The 18,279-nt window shown below is 38.0% G+C and overlaps 1 protein-coding gene across 1 annotated transcript in view; it reads right to left on the bottom strand.

The window, feature by feature from the left end:
* LOC139724869 (glypican-5-like) overlaps positions 1–16,826 on the bottom strand; it is a 57,364-nt gene extending 40,538 nt beyond the window's left edge. Inside the window, exon 1 of the mRNA XM_071636027.1 lies at positions 16,429–16,826. Coding sequence (XP_071492128.1) covers positions 16,429–16,591 — 163 coding nt within the window. The 5' untranslated portion in view covers positions 16,592–16,826. The remainder of the gene's footprint in view (positions 1–16,428) is intronic.
* Positions 16,827–18,279: the final 1,453 nt, after the last annotated feature.

The raw sequence follows: 18,279 nt of genomic DNA, 5'->3' as shown, positions 1-18,279 counted from the left end.
AGTGTATGCAAACTAATTTCCAAGTATTTGGAAGTGTTTTTTGAGGTACAGGTTCACAGAATAGCTCTATACATCAGGATGGAATAATAATCCATAAATTTAGATATGTTGGTAAACCGGTCTCTGGAGCCATGGAACCTGTAGGCTCTACACATGTGTTCGCTGTATACAGCATTTCTTCAGAGTATGCAATATATATATGATTGATATATTCTCATTACCAAGTTCATAAACAAATGACAATGTTTGCTGTATTTTATCTTATGGGTATATTTCCCTTTAACTATAACTGGTTTCTCTCCATAGAGTTCAGGCTAGCCTAGACAGAACAAGGACTCAGTTCTGGTCTCAGTATGGACTGACACCTTACCACAATGAGTTGAATAGAAGGTAGGAGGGCTGGTTGGTAACAAAGGCACGGGAAGTGAAAAATGACTTGCACAACAAAGGCAAGAACACACCTAACCTGGTCTGTGGGGCTTAAAGGAAATACAACTCCCTCAGAGGGAAAATAACGACAAAGTAAAAGACAGACAGAGCCTGTAGGAAGGCCATGGCCTTTAGGAATGCACAGAGGGAGGGGGAAAATGAGAGATGAATAAAAGGAAATGAAAGGAGATAATGAAAAAAAGAAGGTGTTAAAGCTTGAAGAACTGAATGAGATAGACCTGCAGATAGAAAACTTCCATTTTCCTGTTAAGGGAACACTTTCTGAAGTATGGTGAGATTTCCAGTGCATTGTGAGCATGTGTCATTGAGTGTGTGCGGTTGGATCTTTTTTTTTATGTGGCCGCATCATGTGATCTCACCAAAAGTCATTTCAAATGCCGTTGTTTATTCCACCATACTTCTTAATTTCACCAAACCTGTCGTAATAAGGAGAGGTATTTATTGATTTGGGCGCCCTTGAAAAACTTTCTTGATGCCGGACTCAGTCAGAGGACAGACGTCAGCCAAACTCTCCTTTGTCTTTTGTGCTGACACTCTCCTGTAATAGGCACCTTATTCCCACTGGAATGTCTCCCACACAAATCAATGTGGCTATTCAAAAACCTATAGAGCCAGCAATCGGCATTAAAGTAGAACCTTAAAAGCTCTGAGTCATGGCTTCAGAGTATTGAATTTTGTGTGGGGGTCATGAATTGCTTGTAATGAAGTTCTCCCCCTTTTTTCCTCCCTGTGCTTGTCTGAGACCAAAGAACAAAAAATATCTGGACACACATAGAATTCCAAAGGAAGCAGCTGCAGAAAGGAGAGAAAAAAAAAATTGCCTTCAATTCACTTGAAGTATTATTTTCAACAATACTGTAATTACAGTACCAATGATTCACAAACATTCCAATCACATTGCCTGGAAAAGGAAGTGGAACACACACACACACATGATGAGTCCAAATGGCAGTGACAAGGGATACTGCCTTGAGGGGAGAAAAATGAAAAGTTAAAACCAATTCAAGAAGAGTCAGTCTACACTGTATGAATACATGGAGTTCATTCCTTTCCCCTTGCCCTGCTTTATCTGAATGCTTACCATGACTTCCCCCTGTCATAAATAATAGCATATTAGCACACCCGTTGGTAGTGTTCTTGTTGATTCTTTCACCTCCCTAATCTTCTAGAGATCTAGAGCTTTGTAGAATGGAATGATACATAAAAAAAGCTCAAGTAAAGCCATCCTGACACCTGACCTGCCTTGTGTCATGCCAGTGTGTGCTATTGAGGCTGTGTTTATCTAAAAATTTTAGGCATATTCGGGGATGGGATAAATGCAGTTGTATTTTCAAATGCGTTTAGAAGCACCTGCCATTCAGAGGGCGTTTTGACATGCGTTTGAGACCACGATCGCCTTTCTGAGAGTAGATAAATGCGATGCCATTTTAAAACGCGCTATCTCAGTCAACTCCCAGCTGTTTCCAGTAGTGTTTTCTACCCATTACTTGTGTGTGAATGATAGGCATATTTGGTGGTACACAGTTGACCTTTACTTCCTATGTCAAACCGCGCAAAGCAGCTGCGCAGTGACAACACTTGAATCGCGATTCCATGATGGTTAAATAAACGCTGCACCCTGAGAATCGAGTTTTAAACCGCGTCACAAACACCATTCCAAACATGTTTTGAAACATAATTCTCTCTCTAGTTAGATAAACGCAGCCTTAGTGGCACACAGACCACTTTTAGTCAAGTCAACTTTGCAAATAGTTCACGACATGCGTCACCTTCTGGACATGCACTGTCACGCATGTTTATGCCATACTTATGAATTGATCACGTATTGGTATTCATTGCCACAGGTTGCAGAGGTCACTCTTTTTTCTTTACAAGAACTACAGTGTATTTCAACTGGTTCATGTTACACATGCGTGGACTATCATCCTGTCATTCGAAAACTGTGTTGTTAATGCCTACCTCTATCCCTTCCATTTTAGCTCAAGAATTCTAACTACTGTAAAGCAAGGTATTTTCGCAGCATGAAATTTTCTTGAATTGGAGCTGTCAACCTTTTCTGTGGCATGAAATTTTCAAGAATTGTCGGTGGCATTCAATGCATATAGTGTAGACAAGAACTTTTGTGTGAATTTTAATTTCATGATTCTTGGCTCTTGTGAAATTCACAAAGTTGAAATGCATGCAAATATTCCCTGTTGTCAGTATAGTTTTACTTCGTGGGAGGGGTATTGCTTTGAAGGGATATAGAAAATATAAATCTTACAGGCTCTATAAACTACTTCACTGATTGAAACTGTGGTAACATTTAAACTTCTGTCCAATACTTTAGGTCTACTGAGAGGGAAGAGAGAGAAAGAGAACTAATGGATAATGATTGGTTACCACAGTCCAATGCACAGTGCAATCTCAAGGAGGTTAATTATCACCGTGTCATAAAATAATGTTTGCCAACTGCGCACTGTCTAATTAACCTCATGCGATACAGAAATAGACAAGGATTCTTCGATGACTGGGTGATGACTTGTCCACACCAATCAATGCAACCTGGAAACCTTTGTGGGTATCAACCTTCATACTAAAATACAACCTGTACACAGACAGTTAGTGAATCCATCTAACAGAGCCATGAAAGAAAAAGAAGATAAGTATGGAATACATCAAAGTTTTACTTTTAGGATGAAAGAATGATTGTAAAGGCAACTTAGGGCCTAAATGAATGTAATAGTGTTACAGCCCAACAAGAGTCTCCATTCATTGCACACAAATCATCACTAAAATATCTTTTTAGACAAAAAATTCAACCACGAACAATACTGTAAACATCAATATTTTCAGACAATTTTTTTTTTAACAGGGTGGCTCAAAAACATATTAGCGGGTTCTTGAATTTGCGCTGTGCAATAGTCAACCTATCTCAAATATGCAGATCTATACAATTGTGAAGACATTTTCGCTGGTTTTAGAATTTGTACTAGCTAAAAGTAGTGCGAATTCACGAAAACTTCTGTGTTTACAGTACATCTTTTGCATTAGATTCTTGTAGAGTCTGAAAAATGAAAGAATTATGAGTGTAAAAAGTTTAGATTTATTGAGAGTTTCAGGCCCAATATCAGCTCAAAATCATGCATGAAATTTAAGAAAGCTGTGAAACTGAATGTTTCATATGTGCTTTCATATACCAAATGACAATATTGGTTGCAGCCACGCATACAGGCAAACAGGACAAGGCCATGATACTATCACCTCAATGCTCTTATCACCTCAATGCTCTTCTAATGGTTTATATACACACATTTATTCAAGTCCTGTTTTTGGTAACTGACTTACAAACTTTAGTCTCTTTTCCACAAAAAGTCAATAATGTTGAGTTATTACAAGACTGCAATAATTGATGCAGAGGTTGCATAGCCAACTCTTCATGATTTTAAGTCAAAAGGCAATTCAGAGAAGATTTGAGCACAGTTCAATAGCAGACTATAGTGTGATGGTTACATCATCGACTCCGCTAGTCTGCCTGAGATGTGTGGGTGGTTACACCTAATATCATTGGTTTTAAAATCATGGGAAACTTGACAATTTCATGACTTGATTATTCTAGATCAGCTTTCAATGAAACCTCAGCTCTACTATTCTCTCCATCTGAGTTTAACATATCGATCACTGCCATTTTAAACATAATTTGGAATTGCACTTAATGTTTTACAAGCCTGACGAGTCCCAGTTCATATATAAAATTTATGTTGATGACAGATGCAAAGAACACAGAATCAGGTGTCATGCAAAGGTTTAAAATACTTCAATAATACATAGTTATACTTGCATATAGCTTGCTTGAGAAGAAAGCAAGCTATAGTCTGTAAAGCAAGGTGAAATTCCACCTGTCAAGGGTAACAAATTGCAAACTGCATGCTTATCAGCCTTTTCCATTCTCTGGAAATTATCTGTTAACAGTGAAAGCAGGACTTACAGTGTGTGAAATCCTACAGGAGCAAACATGTTGGAGAACAGAAAATAACAAGATAGTTTATTCTCACAGGACTTCGTGGGGGCGGGGTGGATAGAATGCATCGACCAGCATTAGATGTAGGGAGCTCCCGCTCCCATCATTAAGCCCCATCTCTCCTCTATAATGACACCAGTGATAGCCCCACACAATTGATACCAGGAGTATAGATACGCCTTGACGCTTTTCATGTTCCTGCTCTACAGCTAAATAGATGACATTCCTTTGGGGAGTTAGAATGGGTACATTGGAGGCAAAGCGAGCATTCCATCAAACATGCTGTAAGCTAAATTGAACTGAGTTTTCCCCTAGGACTTTTAGCACTCCCCTTTCCCTTCCCCCCAACAAGAACAAAATTAGAGGTTTTGTTGTGGATTTTGAAAGGGACACTGTAGAAAATATCAGACGAGGTTACAGGAAGAGATCCAACAATGATGAATAGTCTGAATTGGTTTGGGAACAGGTAGGATGAAGTAGGAGCAAATAACAGCACAATGCTTTGCTACCAAGATGCAGGAGACCAGCCTGCCTTCAGCTGAAATGATGATTGCTTCAAAATGTCTTCATCCAATGAAAAGTAAGAAACAGAAGCATGGGAGAGGGGTGTAACTTAAGTATCCTCCTTGTTGCCTTCACAAACAATAACATGGAAGGGTTTCAGGTGACATACATTTTTCTGTTCCCAGTAATGTTTTTCATGTGTGATTTTAATCACATTTATCATGGCTTTCTGTTCAGACACTGAAATGGAGTCATTTTACCGACCACTAACAGCAAACAGCATACCATACAAGAACTGTATGTCACATTATATGGCCTGTCGTTCATGTTTAAATGCAATATTATATGCACACAGATATGTATGCACCATGGTAGAAGTGAATACAAAGTTAAAGTAATCACATCTTCTTCATTATGTTTTAATGGGGAAAAGTTAGGTTCAGATGGCAGGATTGTATCCAAAATTTAGCAAAACCTACCAGGAAAACATCTCCATGCTACAATAGTAAGTATGCTGTCACACTTACAAAAATTGAGAAGTACACAATACATCCCTAAACATGTATCCAGACAATCTATTGTATGTCTGAACTGGTATTGTTTCATTCTTTTCAGTTGCCACTACCAAAAAAGAAAAGAAAAAAGAGCTGAACATTTCTTTAGAATCAAACTATTTCCCATTAAAAAAAGTCTGAATAGAGAGGAGGGCCCACCTACAAAAATGTTGGCCCTACTCTTCTACACACAAGTTGAGACAAATTATACATTTTGATGTGACATTAAAATGTCATAGCTTATATGCTCATCACTGCAAAATATGTGGGTTTTGTTGTTGTTGTTGTTGTTTTGTTTTGATTTTTTTTTTTGTTTTTTTTTTTTGGGGGGGGGTTCTTTTTTTGGTTTTCTTAAGCCCTTTTTACACTTGTGTTTCTTAACCCCGGACTTTCTCTGACCCAGGACTATCGTTAGTCCCGTACCAATTTTTTCAGCTTTTCACACTGGCCAATTAGTCCCGTACTATCTCTTGTCCGGGGCTAGAAAACTGACCTTTCTACACTCGTATTTCTTAGTCCGGTACTTTCCAAACCACATGAATATTCATGATTACGCTGTGTACTGTACACGTACACGCACGCACTGGCAGCACTTGATTACCTCGTTTCTGATTGGTCAGTGAGGGTCGGACTTCGTCTCCGTCGCTTAGCCCAGGATTATTTTTTCATTCTGTTTACACTCACTTGCTTGGCACTGCAATTGCGGTGCTAACCCTGCTATTTTGCAGGGCCAGATAGTACCGGACTATCGGTGGGGCTAGCCCACTTTGGCAAAAACGAGTGTAAACAGAAAGTGGGCTAAGGATAGTCCCGTACCAACGGTGGGGCTAAGGCCCCCCCCCCCCCCCTTAGCCCCACCGTTGGTACGGGACTAAGCAAAAATTTACAAGTGTAAAAAGCCCTTTACACTTGGCTTGGGCAAACAGACACCAAAGTTTACTGACACAGTCTTAATGTTAGCTGTGAACATTTAGGCCCGAATTCACGAAGGTGGTACAAATGAAACCATGGTTTATTACAAACCATGGACAAAAACCATGGAGCGCCAAGTGTCGCATGGAATATTTTGTTACGAAATCAGTCTTTTCGTCGATGAAATGATTATTCTGTATCGAAATGACAATATTTTGTAACTAAATCAACATTTCGTCCACGAAATGATCATTTCATTAACAAAATGGTCATTTTGTCGACGAAATGAACAATTTCGTAACGAAATACCATGGTTTTTGTCCATGGTTTAAACCATGGTTTCATTTGTACCACCTTCGTGAATTTGGGCCATAGTGTTCTTGTCTTCCAGGAACATCAGTTGTTTGGTCTGCCTCTTTGTAATATGACTGCTCACTTTGGGACTGAAGAAAGAATAAAAAAGGGAGTACATGAACAGCATAGTTCTGCCAAGCAAAAATATAGCATCAGGTTTTTTGTGCAATGAAAGAGCTCCATCCTCCCACTGTCAGACGGCAGAGCATAATCCTATGCAGGCTGATAAACCAAGGAGGTACTACAGGCTAAGCCTAGTATCTCCTTGGTTAAATTAAAGAGTCTGATGAGACCAAAAAGTACAAAACTTTGAAAAGTATAATCTCATTTCATAAGTGAATAGCAACATATCCTCTCCATATTTAACCCTTTCAACTCTCTTAAATCCATGAACAGCTTAGGACAGATACCCCCCCCCCCCACATTGAGCCCAATGATTCCATTTTAAAACGTTGATGCATGATGAAAGGTCTACGTTGTATAACGTCAGACAAATGATTCTTTGTCGTGGCATACATTCCAACAAAAAGTCTTTGCAACTCACACCTTTCTGTTTCTCTGCTTTTAAAAGAGCTTACAGGAATCAGGGCATTAAACTGAAGGCTTTCACTACTAAAAATAGGCCTTCACAATCTATGCACTATGCAAAGAGTTTCTGTGGAATGGCATGTTAGACCAAAACTCAACGACAGATGATGCCATGTATCTCTTACGCCACTTGGAATCATCATAATCTTTTATTGTTGCCATGGAAATGCTCAATTATGCGATCAAACACAAATGCTCAGGTGTTTTACTACAAGAATTAAAATGTTGCACATATTTTCACTGAAGGGGTATAAGGATGTACAGACAATGTATGAAGTTATTTGATATGCAAACAATAAACTTTACAAAATAGTAGTAGACAGAACAAAAGCAGTCTAGAGTGACAATCTTATGACTTCTAAATATAATATCCACTGAAGAAAAAACTTGTTTATAAATTATGTAAGCTTTGTAACAGCACTGTGCACAAGTACTGCTGCAATATCCTCATCATGATACAATGCATACTGTGTCTGAAGTCTAATGTTGAACCCTTTCTCATTGGGAAATACTGAAATATCAAAAATTCATGTTTGATCTTTACATTTACGATGCAATGAAATATTTTGAGTTTTTCTCACCGGAGTGTTCATGCTCAACTGACTCAGTGATCTGCTGCAGGCAAGTCATGCTATGGAATCAATAGCTTGGTCAGCAAGCTACATGCCTCATGTGTGACTACTGTTGATATTCCAAATATTGAGTTGGGGTCATTTAATAAAAAGAATGCAGGTTTTCTGCAGTTGAGCATTCTCAGAACAAATCATCACAGCATTTAGGAACATCATTTTGTGTGCAATTGTGCCTGGAGAGATTTAGGTGCCTTTTAACCTGAAAGTCCCAAATTGTTCTGACGTCAAGCTTTTATTGGGAGGTGCATTCCTATATATTCATAATGCGAATGCAAGCATGCCATGAAATACAACATACTGTAGTATATAGGGTGGTAATTCAAACTTGGTATGAAACATTCATGCAAGCAAGGTATGAGTGTGAATCATGTCATGACATACCAGTACTGATCATACAGCAGTGTATCTCTCAAGTGACCCAAGACACTCTTTGTATTCTCTCTGCGCTGTTTGCTATTTGCATGATGTGACAGTGTATGGCATAAATGCAGGGGGTCACTCCCATACAAATGTGCTACCCATCTACATCCAACCACCTCAGAAATAGACCCTAAAAGGTACATTATGGCGGACTAAATTTACACACTTAAATGGCATCATAACCATGAAATATATCCTAAATGACATCATTGGGGATGCCATGTACCCTTAAAATGATGTATTTTATTATGGTATCAATCAAGCACAACACCCTAAATGGCATTTTAAATCAATGCTTCTTACACTATATACTTAGAAAATAAGAACAAAATATTACTTTCCTGACATACAATAAGGAGTTCTGTTAAAGAGGTATTAGTGTGAATGTATTTAATTCACAACACTTAGATGTAGTTGTGAATGTTAGCACGATGCCTTCAAAATGATGATAGAAAGAAAGATAACATCACTTTTAGGGAAAAACATTGACGAAGCCATTTTCTAAAAACAGACCCTTTTCGACATTCTTGGGGGATGCAAGTGCGAAACAAGTCATACCGGTACAGAGAGCAATTTCCCTTCTGTGATATCACACGTAGGTCTACACTTGTATGGTAGTCTACCTGTACATTGCACTTCACATGATTTTGAAGAGCTGAACTGTATGGTGGAGTAGAATATGCAAGATGTATCAACCAGAATCAAAATTTTAGTGGTACAGCACATCACCTAATTCACTGGGGCAATGATAACATGTTCCAAATAGCAATGTTTACATTTTGGTTTTTTTTTTTTGGAAGTTCCGCATGTTTCAAGTATACTGCATAGGAGTTATACCACAGTGCTTGCCTATTAAAGAGTGGTGAACTTTCAGGCCAAAAATACAGTGTACCATGGTATTTTGCGAATGACAATGCAGTACAGTTGTACCGCATGAATTTACGTGGTTTCTATTGCTGAAGTATTTCGCCAATAAGAATGGTGAACTTTCAGGCCAAAAATACCATGGTATTTTGTGAATGAGAATGCAGTACAGTTGTACTGCATGAATTAACGTGGTTTCTATTGCTGAAGTATTTCGCCAATAAGAATGGTGCCAACAAATTACCGTAGTATCTGATACCACAGTAATTCATGTGAATGTACGTAGTGAGAATGGCCCTGTTGTCTTTTCTTCAATCCCTTCAAACTCATTCCAAGACTAGCTTTACTTTAAATGAACAAAGGTCCTTGTGGTGGCTGACTCTCATCTCCTCCTAAATGCTATGCATGCCAATTTCTTTCACTGCAGAAAACAAACTGCGACAATAAGCTGTAAACTGCATTTTTTTTTCTTGTTTATTGTCTTCCTAATCCATCACCAGTCATTGGAACAGTTGGCTAAAACTGCTCCTATACAGATGTCTGGTAGTGAGTCAAGCTTCTCTTTACATATATAAACAACGCATGAAACAAACATTTTTGTTTGTTGACGATTGCTGTTTAATCCCCCTTGTCCTCAAGGCAAAGTGGATTTGTCCAGCTCATTGAGTTTTTCCTGATTGAAATGAAATCGAATGAAGGGCCCACATTTGATTAATAGATTAACATCTTCTCTATCTGTGCCTTCAGCAATGATGTGTATGATGTGCTCACAGCATATCATAGTACAATACTACCAGGTACATTATTATATTTGAATGAACCACTTCAGTTGCATTGCTGTAACTCATTCTCTTGAAGATGTGGTATATTTATGACTACCCTTAAATGCAAGCTGCTAAATCCAAACAAATATTCTTCTACTAAAGGCAAAATTTTATTCTCATATCAATCCATCTAATCATGAGCAATTCATCAATGCTATGAACAAATACCATGCCATGGCATCTAGAGAGATTGTTTGTGGACTAGCAATGATCAATGCAGACAAAGATTTCAAGCCACATTAGATTTTGTTTTATGAGTGACTGGCAACATACCCTCCCAACACTTTCCCCTTTCAACCCCCTTAAATGCTAGAATGAATAAAAAATATATATCCCCACTTCAGCCTGATGATTCTATATGAGGTGTCATATGACAAAAATGCTGGAAAACATAGCTCATTTAGGCATTTACTAGGCACTAATGCCTTATATTAGGACCAGATATATTCATGAATTTGAATGCTATAAACTAGCCTTTTATGTATATTTTTTTTCCATATTTGCACTGCTTTTCTGAGCAAAATGGGATCTATCGCAAACCCTGGGGCATGTTTGAATTCTTCTTCGCTCACTTTATGCCAATGCCAGCAAACAATTCAGGCCAAAGCAGCTGCTTGAGTGTTCAAGTATTGTGTTCATTCTCTTCCATCATGGAAAAAAGAGTAAAAGAGTAGGTACACTGAAAAGGGAGGGGGGTCATGGGCCATGGGATAGGGCAGGGAAGAAAAATAATGATGATAAAAAAAGGTTGATTTATGATTTCTTTTCACACGGCCTGCTGACTTAAAGTGACAGAGAGAAGAATGGCTGCGTCAATTTGTTCACAAATTGATGCATTCCAAACAGATACCACTTCCCACAGTGCAATGTGTGGCACCAGTATGCACACCTCACACAGTGCAAACATCGTCAGCAGCTTCCGAACACCTGAGCTCCAACAAGGTGATTCACACTTTGGGGTTGTAAAATTGCATGATGACAAATTACGCTCACATTAATACTTCAAATGTTCACTGTAAAAAGAAAAACAAAATCACATTACATGAACAGTGGCAAACACAACATACAGACGTGATATGGCTGTCTTTTCCGGTCTATGATGAGGTAGATGAACTATCATTATTAAATCATGACAACAAAATCATATCATAGTAAGATGCAATGCAACCCCACACAGTTCAGAAAGAACTATCTCCCCACCATCACAGAAGCAGAATTCAGTCATATTGTCCTGATATTTATCTGCAAATGAGAAAATGATGACACTTAGTTGCCCTCGACAAAACTGTTTTTGTACACTGCAAGGTTTTGAAGAAAAAAAAAAATTCAATGATAGTTTCTCTGACAAGGCTGTGAAAGGACTGTAGCAAAGTACCAATGAAATTCTAAGGACACCACTATCAACAGCATACATGAAAAGAGAATGGCTATTGCCTTAACAGGGCAGTTTTCAGTGTGTGTGTGTGATGAAAGTTGTAAATGATGATAAATAGGTCTGTAGAAACTATCACAAAAAGTAAAGCAAAAATATTATTTAAGAATGGCCATCAACACTTGGAAAACATTTTGAATTGGCATGTTTTTAAGTAAAAATCTATACAGAGCTACCTTCCTCATCTGATGTGGTGCCCAAAGTATTTAAGTTATCGATCCATTCTAAAACAATTTAGTTGTATCATTTTTTTTCAAATAATTTCCTCATGAATCTGCTCTGATCATATTACATCACACCATACTATATGTGACTGTGACTATTGAGTATATGAAACTATAAATTCCATGGGTTTCTTTTCGATTTCAATATCGCTGCATTCAAATTGTCCGCATTATCCGCATTCAAACTGTGATATGCATATATCATATATTATACATTTAAGTGTTATTCTGGTGTATTGCTATGGGGAACAAGGGGCATATATCTAGAATGGAGCAAAAGAAACAGCTATCGTTATGACTGATTACATCAATTCAGGGCATTATTTGACAAGGAAAGAATTATGGCCATACAAATTATGTCAAGAAGGAATGACAATGAAAACTGAGTGATCAATGATTATCTCTCATTGGGTTGTCACATGATCTATTGGCTGTATTCAATGCTTGATGAAATAGATGGATGTGACCAATGACCCCTGTCAAGATCTTCACAATAGTCACGTTGAAATGAGCATTGATGTGACTTCTGGCACAGACATATTTTTCTGCTGCATGAGAACAGATGTCACTGCATATAATAAAGGCTTGTTAAAAAGTTTTATTTCAAAAATATTTTACTAAGAACAGTCTCCCTGTTCTTAGTATTCAGCAAAGGACATGGCACTCAAACAGTTTGTATGGGCTGTGCTGCTATCCTTGTTGCTTTCTAATATACACAGAGTTATTGCTGAATTCATATATCAATCAAAACCAGCATTTACAGTATACAGAGAACAGAAAGTTGTGTAGTGAGAGTTGAAACCTTGCAATTAACTGAAGTGTCTAAAAAAAAAAAAAAAAATTTAATCATTTAACAACGACAACAAAAGCTGTGGCAAACTACACAAGCAACAGGTCGATGGTGAATGCTTAGACAAGTTTAACTATATATTTAAAATGAGTTAGTTCGGTGCCGAGCATCTTGGTCAACAGACAATGTTTAATGCTTGAATGCATGAACCAACGATTGCTGTATGGTTGGTTGTTTGTTTGTTTGTTTGTTTGTTTGTTTGTTTGTTTTTTGTCATAGTATATGCCAACTGAGTGTAAATTATCTGGAATACATATTTTTCTTAATTCTGCTCATAATGTCAGTGGTAAATGATTACAAGTAGACTAGGCATTATCTTTTAGGATTTATATATTGGTGAACAAATATAATTGCATGAGAATTAGGTAGGATAGGCCTACATGTTCATTGAATATCTAAACAGCATTTAAGTTATGACAGTATATCAGACATCTAATAATTATGCACTCTTTAATAAAGTTCTGACCAAACATGCTTATTATTCAAAGATTTAAGTGTTAACTGCTTTCCCAAAGGAGACATGTTTTGTTCTGGAGCTTGCACAGCTCATTACACTTTCCATTTTACACAGATGTTTTGAGGTTAAAAGGTACCCAAAAGCTTTTCTGTGGTCACTGACAGAAAGAAAAAAAAAATGCATGGAACCAACCAGATTTCCAGTAACCCAAGAACATGATGCAGGTCGATGCACTACAGGTGGATTATGAGTCAGGAAAGCTGCAGAATCTCAAACAAATGTTGCAGGAAATTCCACTTTTTGGACCCAAAAATTTTAAACAAAGAAATCTGGTGTGAACAGACTAAAGAAGTTCAAACAAAATTTCAGCACATCTCCACTAAACCACACCACACATATGGAAGTGTTTAGCAACTTCCCATATCCAAGCCACCAAACTTCCACTGCACTGAAGTCGCAATATGAGCAAACTGAATAAGGATCTGCCCTGACCTGTTCTAACCAGGGAGGTGGGAAGAGAGGCCCCTCTTCCCACCTCCCTGTTCTAATACTCTTGGTATGTTGAATTGGTGGACTAGGAGTGGGGAACTTACATCTCAATTTCACTTCATGAATTTGCCATTATTTTCTCCTATGTATCCCCTGCTAAATGTGCAGCAGATTATACATCCAGGGGGTTATGCATAGCATTAAAAGGAAAGGAGAAAAATGCGAAAAAGGTAGCCTATAATCTACATCAGTAGGCAGAGGATGCAGCTATGGTCTTTACTGTCACGCTAAATGTCTGATGTGACAAAATTAACATTGTCTCTACTAAGTGATACATCTGATGTGGCGAGACTATGAATAGTAGATGCACGCGAAGCATCTCCTGCCTATATATCCACTCATCTTGCTGTAGTTGTTGTTTTCTTATTATCAACTATGAATTGGTGGCAGTTTTTCTGTTTTTTTCTTTTTATCAACTAAAGCAAGACGATGGATATAGGTCATGGGTGCTTCCACTGTTTGTAGTCTCCCCGCATCAGACATCAAAGACAATAGCAGCATCCTCTGCCTAGATTATAGGCTAGCATCAGAGATGGACTGTACTGAACAGGAGCCTGCTCAATGTAACGAGCCGCGCTGATCAGAGTTTGCCATCAGCATGCACCAGAACTTATTTGCCCCATCCGTATAACAGCAGACATATAGCGCGCATAAAAATAATTGTAAAAGTTATTTTTTTTTAAATTAATCATATGTAAAATAATCATATTATAAAGATAAAGGGGTAAATATTCATATTTGAATGACGCGCCTCAAATACAAAAACAACAACAACAACTGTACTGAACGGGAAGAAGAAGAAGAAGGAGGAGGAGGAGGAGGAGGAGGTGAGAAAGGAGAAGAGGCAAAGTTAAAATAAAGTTTAGTCACAATAGTGTATTCCATTATCTGTTCTCTTCATTACATTTGGAACAGGATCTTGAATAGTTACAGTAGACTTAAATTTGAGTCTCAAATACTAAAATTCATGTTCGAATGCTAGAAATAAAAGTCAAATGTTAAAACATTTAAAAAATAAACAACACAAAATAGGATGTAGCAAACAAGTTAAATCTGGTCATGTTGAACTAACACTAAACTTTACTGTCAGAATTCCTCATATTCACAGCATCAATATTCCATGCTAAGCATACAACTTAATAAAAAAAATCCAAGAAAACAATTTCAAATCTAAAACATTACCCCAAGGTCATTTTAGAATTTCATTCCCCAGTTTCTTGAAACATTATTTCAGGGATTTACATAATAGAGCAGTGAAGCAAGATTAATATCTTAAAGGACAAGTTCACCTTCATAAACATAAGGATTGAGAAAATGCAACAATATTAGTAGAACACATCAGTGAAAGTTTGAGGAAAATTGGACAATCGATGCAGAAGTTATGAATTTTTAAAATTTTTGTGTTGGAACCGCTGGATGAGGAGACTACTACAGCGTGTGAATCATAAGCGTACAACAGTATAAAGAAAATGTAAAAGAAAATTCAACATATTTTCACTTTTTTCGCATGATAAAAGAGCACTTGACTTGCCTCTTTCTAAAGGCAGGGGGAATAATATTACCCATAACATTTGTTGGTAACTAGTCAGGGGAATGTGTACTTTTTTCAAAAGATGGAATTTTGTGAAATTCTCTTTATATTTTCCTTATATTGTTGTACGCATGTGACATCTAAGTTATTCATACACTGCAGTAGTCTTCTCATCCAGCGGGTACTGCACAAAAACTTTAAAAATTCATAACTTTTGAACGGAGTGTCTGATTTTCCTCAAACTTTCAATGATGTGTTCTACTAATATTGCTACATTCTCTCAATACTTATGTTTATGAAGGTGAACTTGTCCTTTAATGTATGCAGCAACTTATAAAAGGATGATAACCACATACTATGATGTACAACAAAAAGTGCTATCAGTGCAAGTATTTTTTTTTTTCAAAGCAATACATCTTCAAAAACTGAAGTTAACTGAACTAGATGAGATTACTAAGTATCCTGTTTGGAGTACATGTACAATGAATCAATTTAAATGTCATGCAGAGTGTCATGCAGAGTGTGTGATTTCTCCTCTCTTTTTTTTTCTTTTTCTTTTTCTGCATGCATATCTGCAAGACTTGACAAGAGTTTACACGGAACAATAATACCCCAGGGGCGGACTGTACCAGACTGGAAGAAGACGAAAAACTCATGATAATGAAAGAAAAGGGTCACTACCATTTCCCCCATTTGAATATAGAACAGATGTCCACACATTTTATCCACTTAATGTTTAATTGACTGAGCTGGTTGGATGTTCTACTAGTTCTAGTAGGCCTACACGTGACAAATTCAGTTCAGATACAATAAGAATTTTGAGGAAACTTTATTTTGTGGTAGGTGGCAACTTGATCGTGGAAGAAAGCGCCGTGGATGATGCGAAAATACCGCTGTAAATGCTTGTCTATCCACGCCTAAACAATATCCTCTCAAAAAGCTATCATCGGTTGTAATCTAACAACAGAGGCTTGCTCGGTATAATGGCGACAGCAGACGGTGGACTAAGGAATGCGTCGAGTGACAGGGCGGCAAGGCGGGGCGGCCAGGAGAAGTGAAATCTCCCGGCGGCTGCCCGATCGCTTACACTGGTTGCCCTTGTTCAAGTGGCAGTTTTCATTCACGGAGTTTTCCTTTCAAACGCCGTGTGATTGGTAAGCCGGCGACCCCGGGTTGCGAGAAGGCCAATCGCCGATCAAAGCCCCAGTCACTACATGATTTGCTTTGGTCGGAGGAAAAAATAAATAAAATAAAATGAAAAATAAACGAGCGTTCAAACTTACCATTTACTGGGTTGAGAGGTATTTCCGTGTAATATCTAAATTGAAGGAGGCTGAGTTCTGAATAAACGTTGGTACATGTTGTAAGTGTATTTCCTCTAGCAGCATTTGGTCTCGTCGAGAAAAGAGTTAAAATAGTGGCCATTATGAGTCCCAAGCGATCCATTTTCAGCGCAATGCGAGCTTCTCGCAAGTCCTGCTGATGACAGAAATACGGCACTTTGCCGGTATCCAGCAAACCCTTCAAAAGTCTCGAACAAGTTGATGATCTAACCACAAGTTATGACTTCTGCAAGCCAATGACGACGCATCATTAGTGTTACTCAGGTATCATCAGGAGTAAATGATATCATCTTCTTATCTCCAGAGGTGATAAGGCTAGTCTGTTGGTCCAATTCGGATTCAGCAAATCCACTCCGCAAGGAGGACTCGTTGAGCGCTGCACCGCTCTTTGGTAGCCGACGGCGGGTATACGCTCCAACTCCACCGCTTTGTTGTTTCTAGAGTTTTATGGTCCATTGACTCGCCGATCCAAGTAGAAACGAAACCACTCAATTACGGATTATACCACTCTACAAGAGGGACCAACGTGTCGTGGTGGAAACTAATGCAACTTTTCATCATCCTGTCTCATTGACTGCTGTCGTTTACACTGCGCATTTCATGACGATTAGTTTTAATAAGAGATAACTTTGCTCGTTTTGCTATACAAGTAATCTGACAAACAAAACGGCTCTCGAAAAGTACGTTTCGTTTCTCAGAGAATATACTAATGCAGCTCCCTCCGAAAAAAAAGTTAGACCAAGTAGATAGCCTACCTCTCCCAAAATATATTCGTCCATTATGACGAAGGGGAAATCAACCTGTTGCTTCTCACGAACGTGATAATCGAAACGTGAAAAGTCATCGATAAGTAAAAGCGCTAATGAGATGAGAGGATAAATCCTGCCACAAGCCCATTGGGACTGGATTATTGGGCCCACGTAAGCCGGACTCTTCGTCTTTTATCTCTATGTATTTTTTTCTTTATCTCTTTTGTTATGAAGATCTGGAGATAATTATGAGGTAAAATCTCCATGAATGTCGTGGGCTGCATTGCAGAAACAACAAACCACACGATTTAATGATAATAATATATAGGTCATCATGTGCCTCGGGGCAAAGGGTCGAGATTATAATGATGATATTATCAGACGCAATAAATGCTTGGAAGCTGTCGACATCATATTGTATCCTTCTTGGGTTGCCCACGGACAGACAGACAATCATACAGATTACACAATGTGTTTCAGCTAATGAGAACAAAATGTGACTTATCACCAAATATCCCGGACAACGTCGGTATACGCGCACTTAAAAATTCCCATATAATCACCCCTGTACATAGTGACAATTTACTGATAAGTTAAAATCGATAATTTACTGTTTTACATTGAATGTGTCTATGGCATATACAGGTCCATTTTATGTTATCATTTGGGTAGTGTAAGTATTTGCAAGTTGTGTGTAGTGTGAATGTAACACTTATGATTCTCGTTGTACTGAGCTAAATTCCAATTTCATCAAACAAGCAAAAATCGTCACATTCTTACACACAGATAGCCATACCTGAATTGTAGGTAATTAAAACGCTATGAAAACAGCGCAGAAAAACATCCCCTTCTTTATATAATGCAGACTTAGAGATATTTCATGAACAGTCACCCGTCCTTCATTATGTATACAAAATGTAAGTTGTAATAGGCCCACAGCATAAGTGAATTCTCCACATGCATATGAAGAGCTTGCTTCCAAAAGGCGCTAAATCCATCATATTTCAATGGATTTAGGGCCTTTTGGTTGAAAGCTCTTTAT

The sequence above is a fragment of the Diadema antillarum genome, unplaced genomic scaffold, assembly GCF_040938485.1.
Source record: "Diadema antillarum isolate AM-2024a unplaced genomic scaffold, OU_Dant_1.0 scf00000001, whole genome shotgun sequence".
NCBI lineage: Eukaryota > Metazoa > Echinodermata > Echinoidea > Diadematoida > Diadematidae > Diadema > Diadema antillarum.
This window is presented reverse-complemented; position numbering and strand designations above follow the sequence as displayed.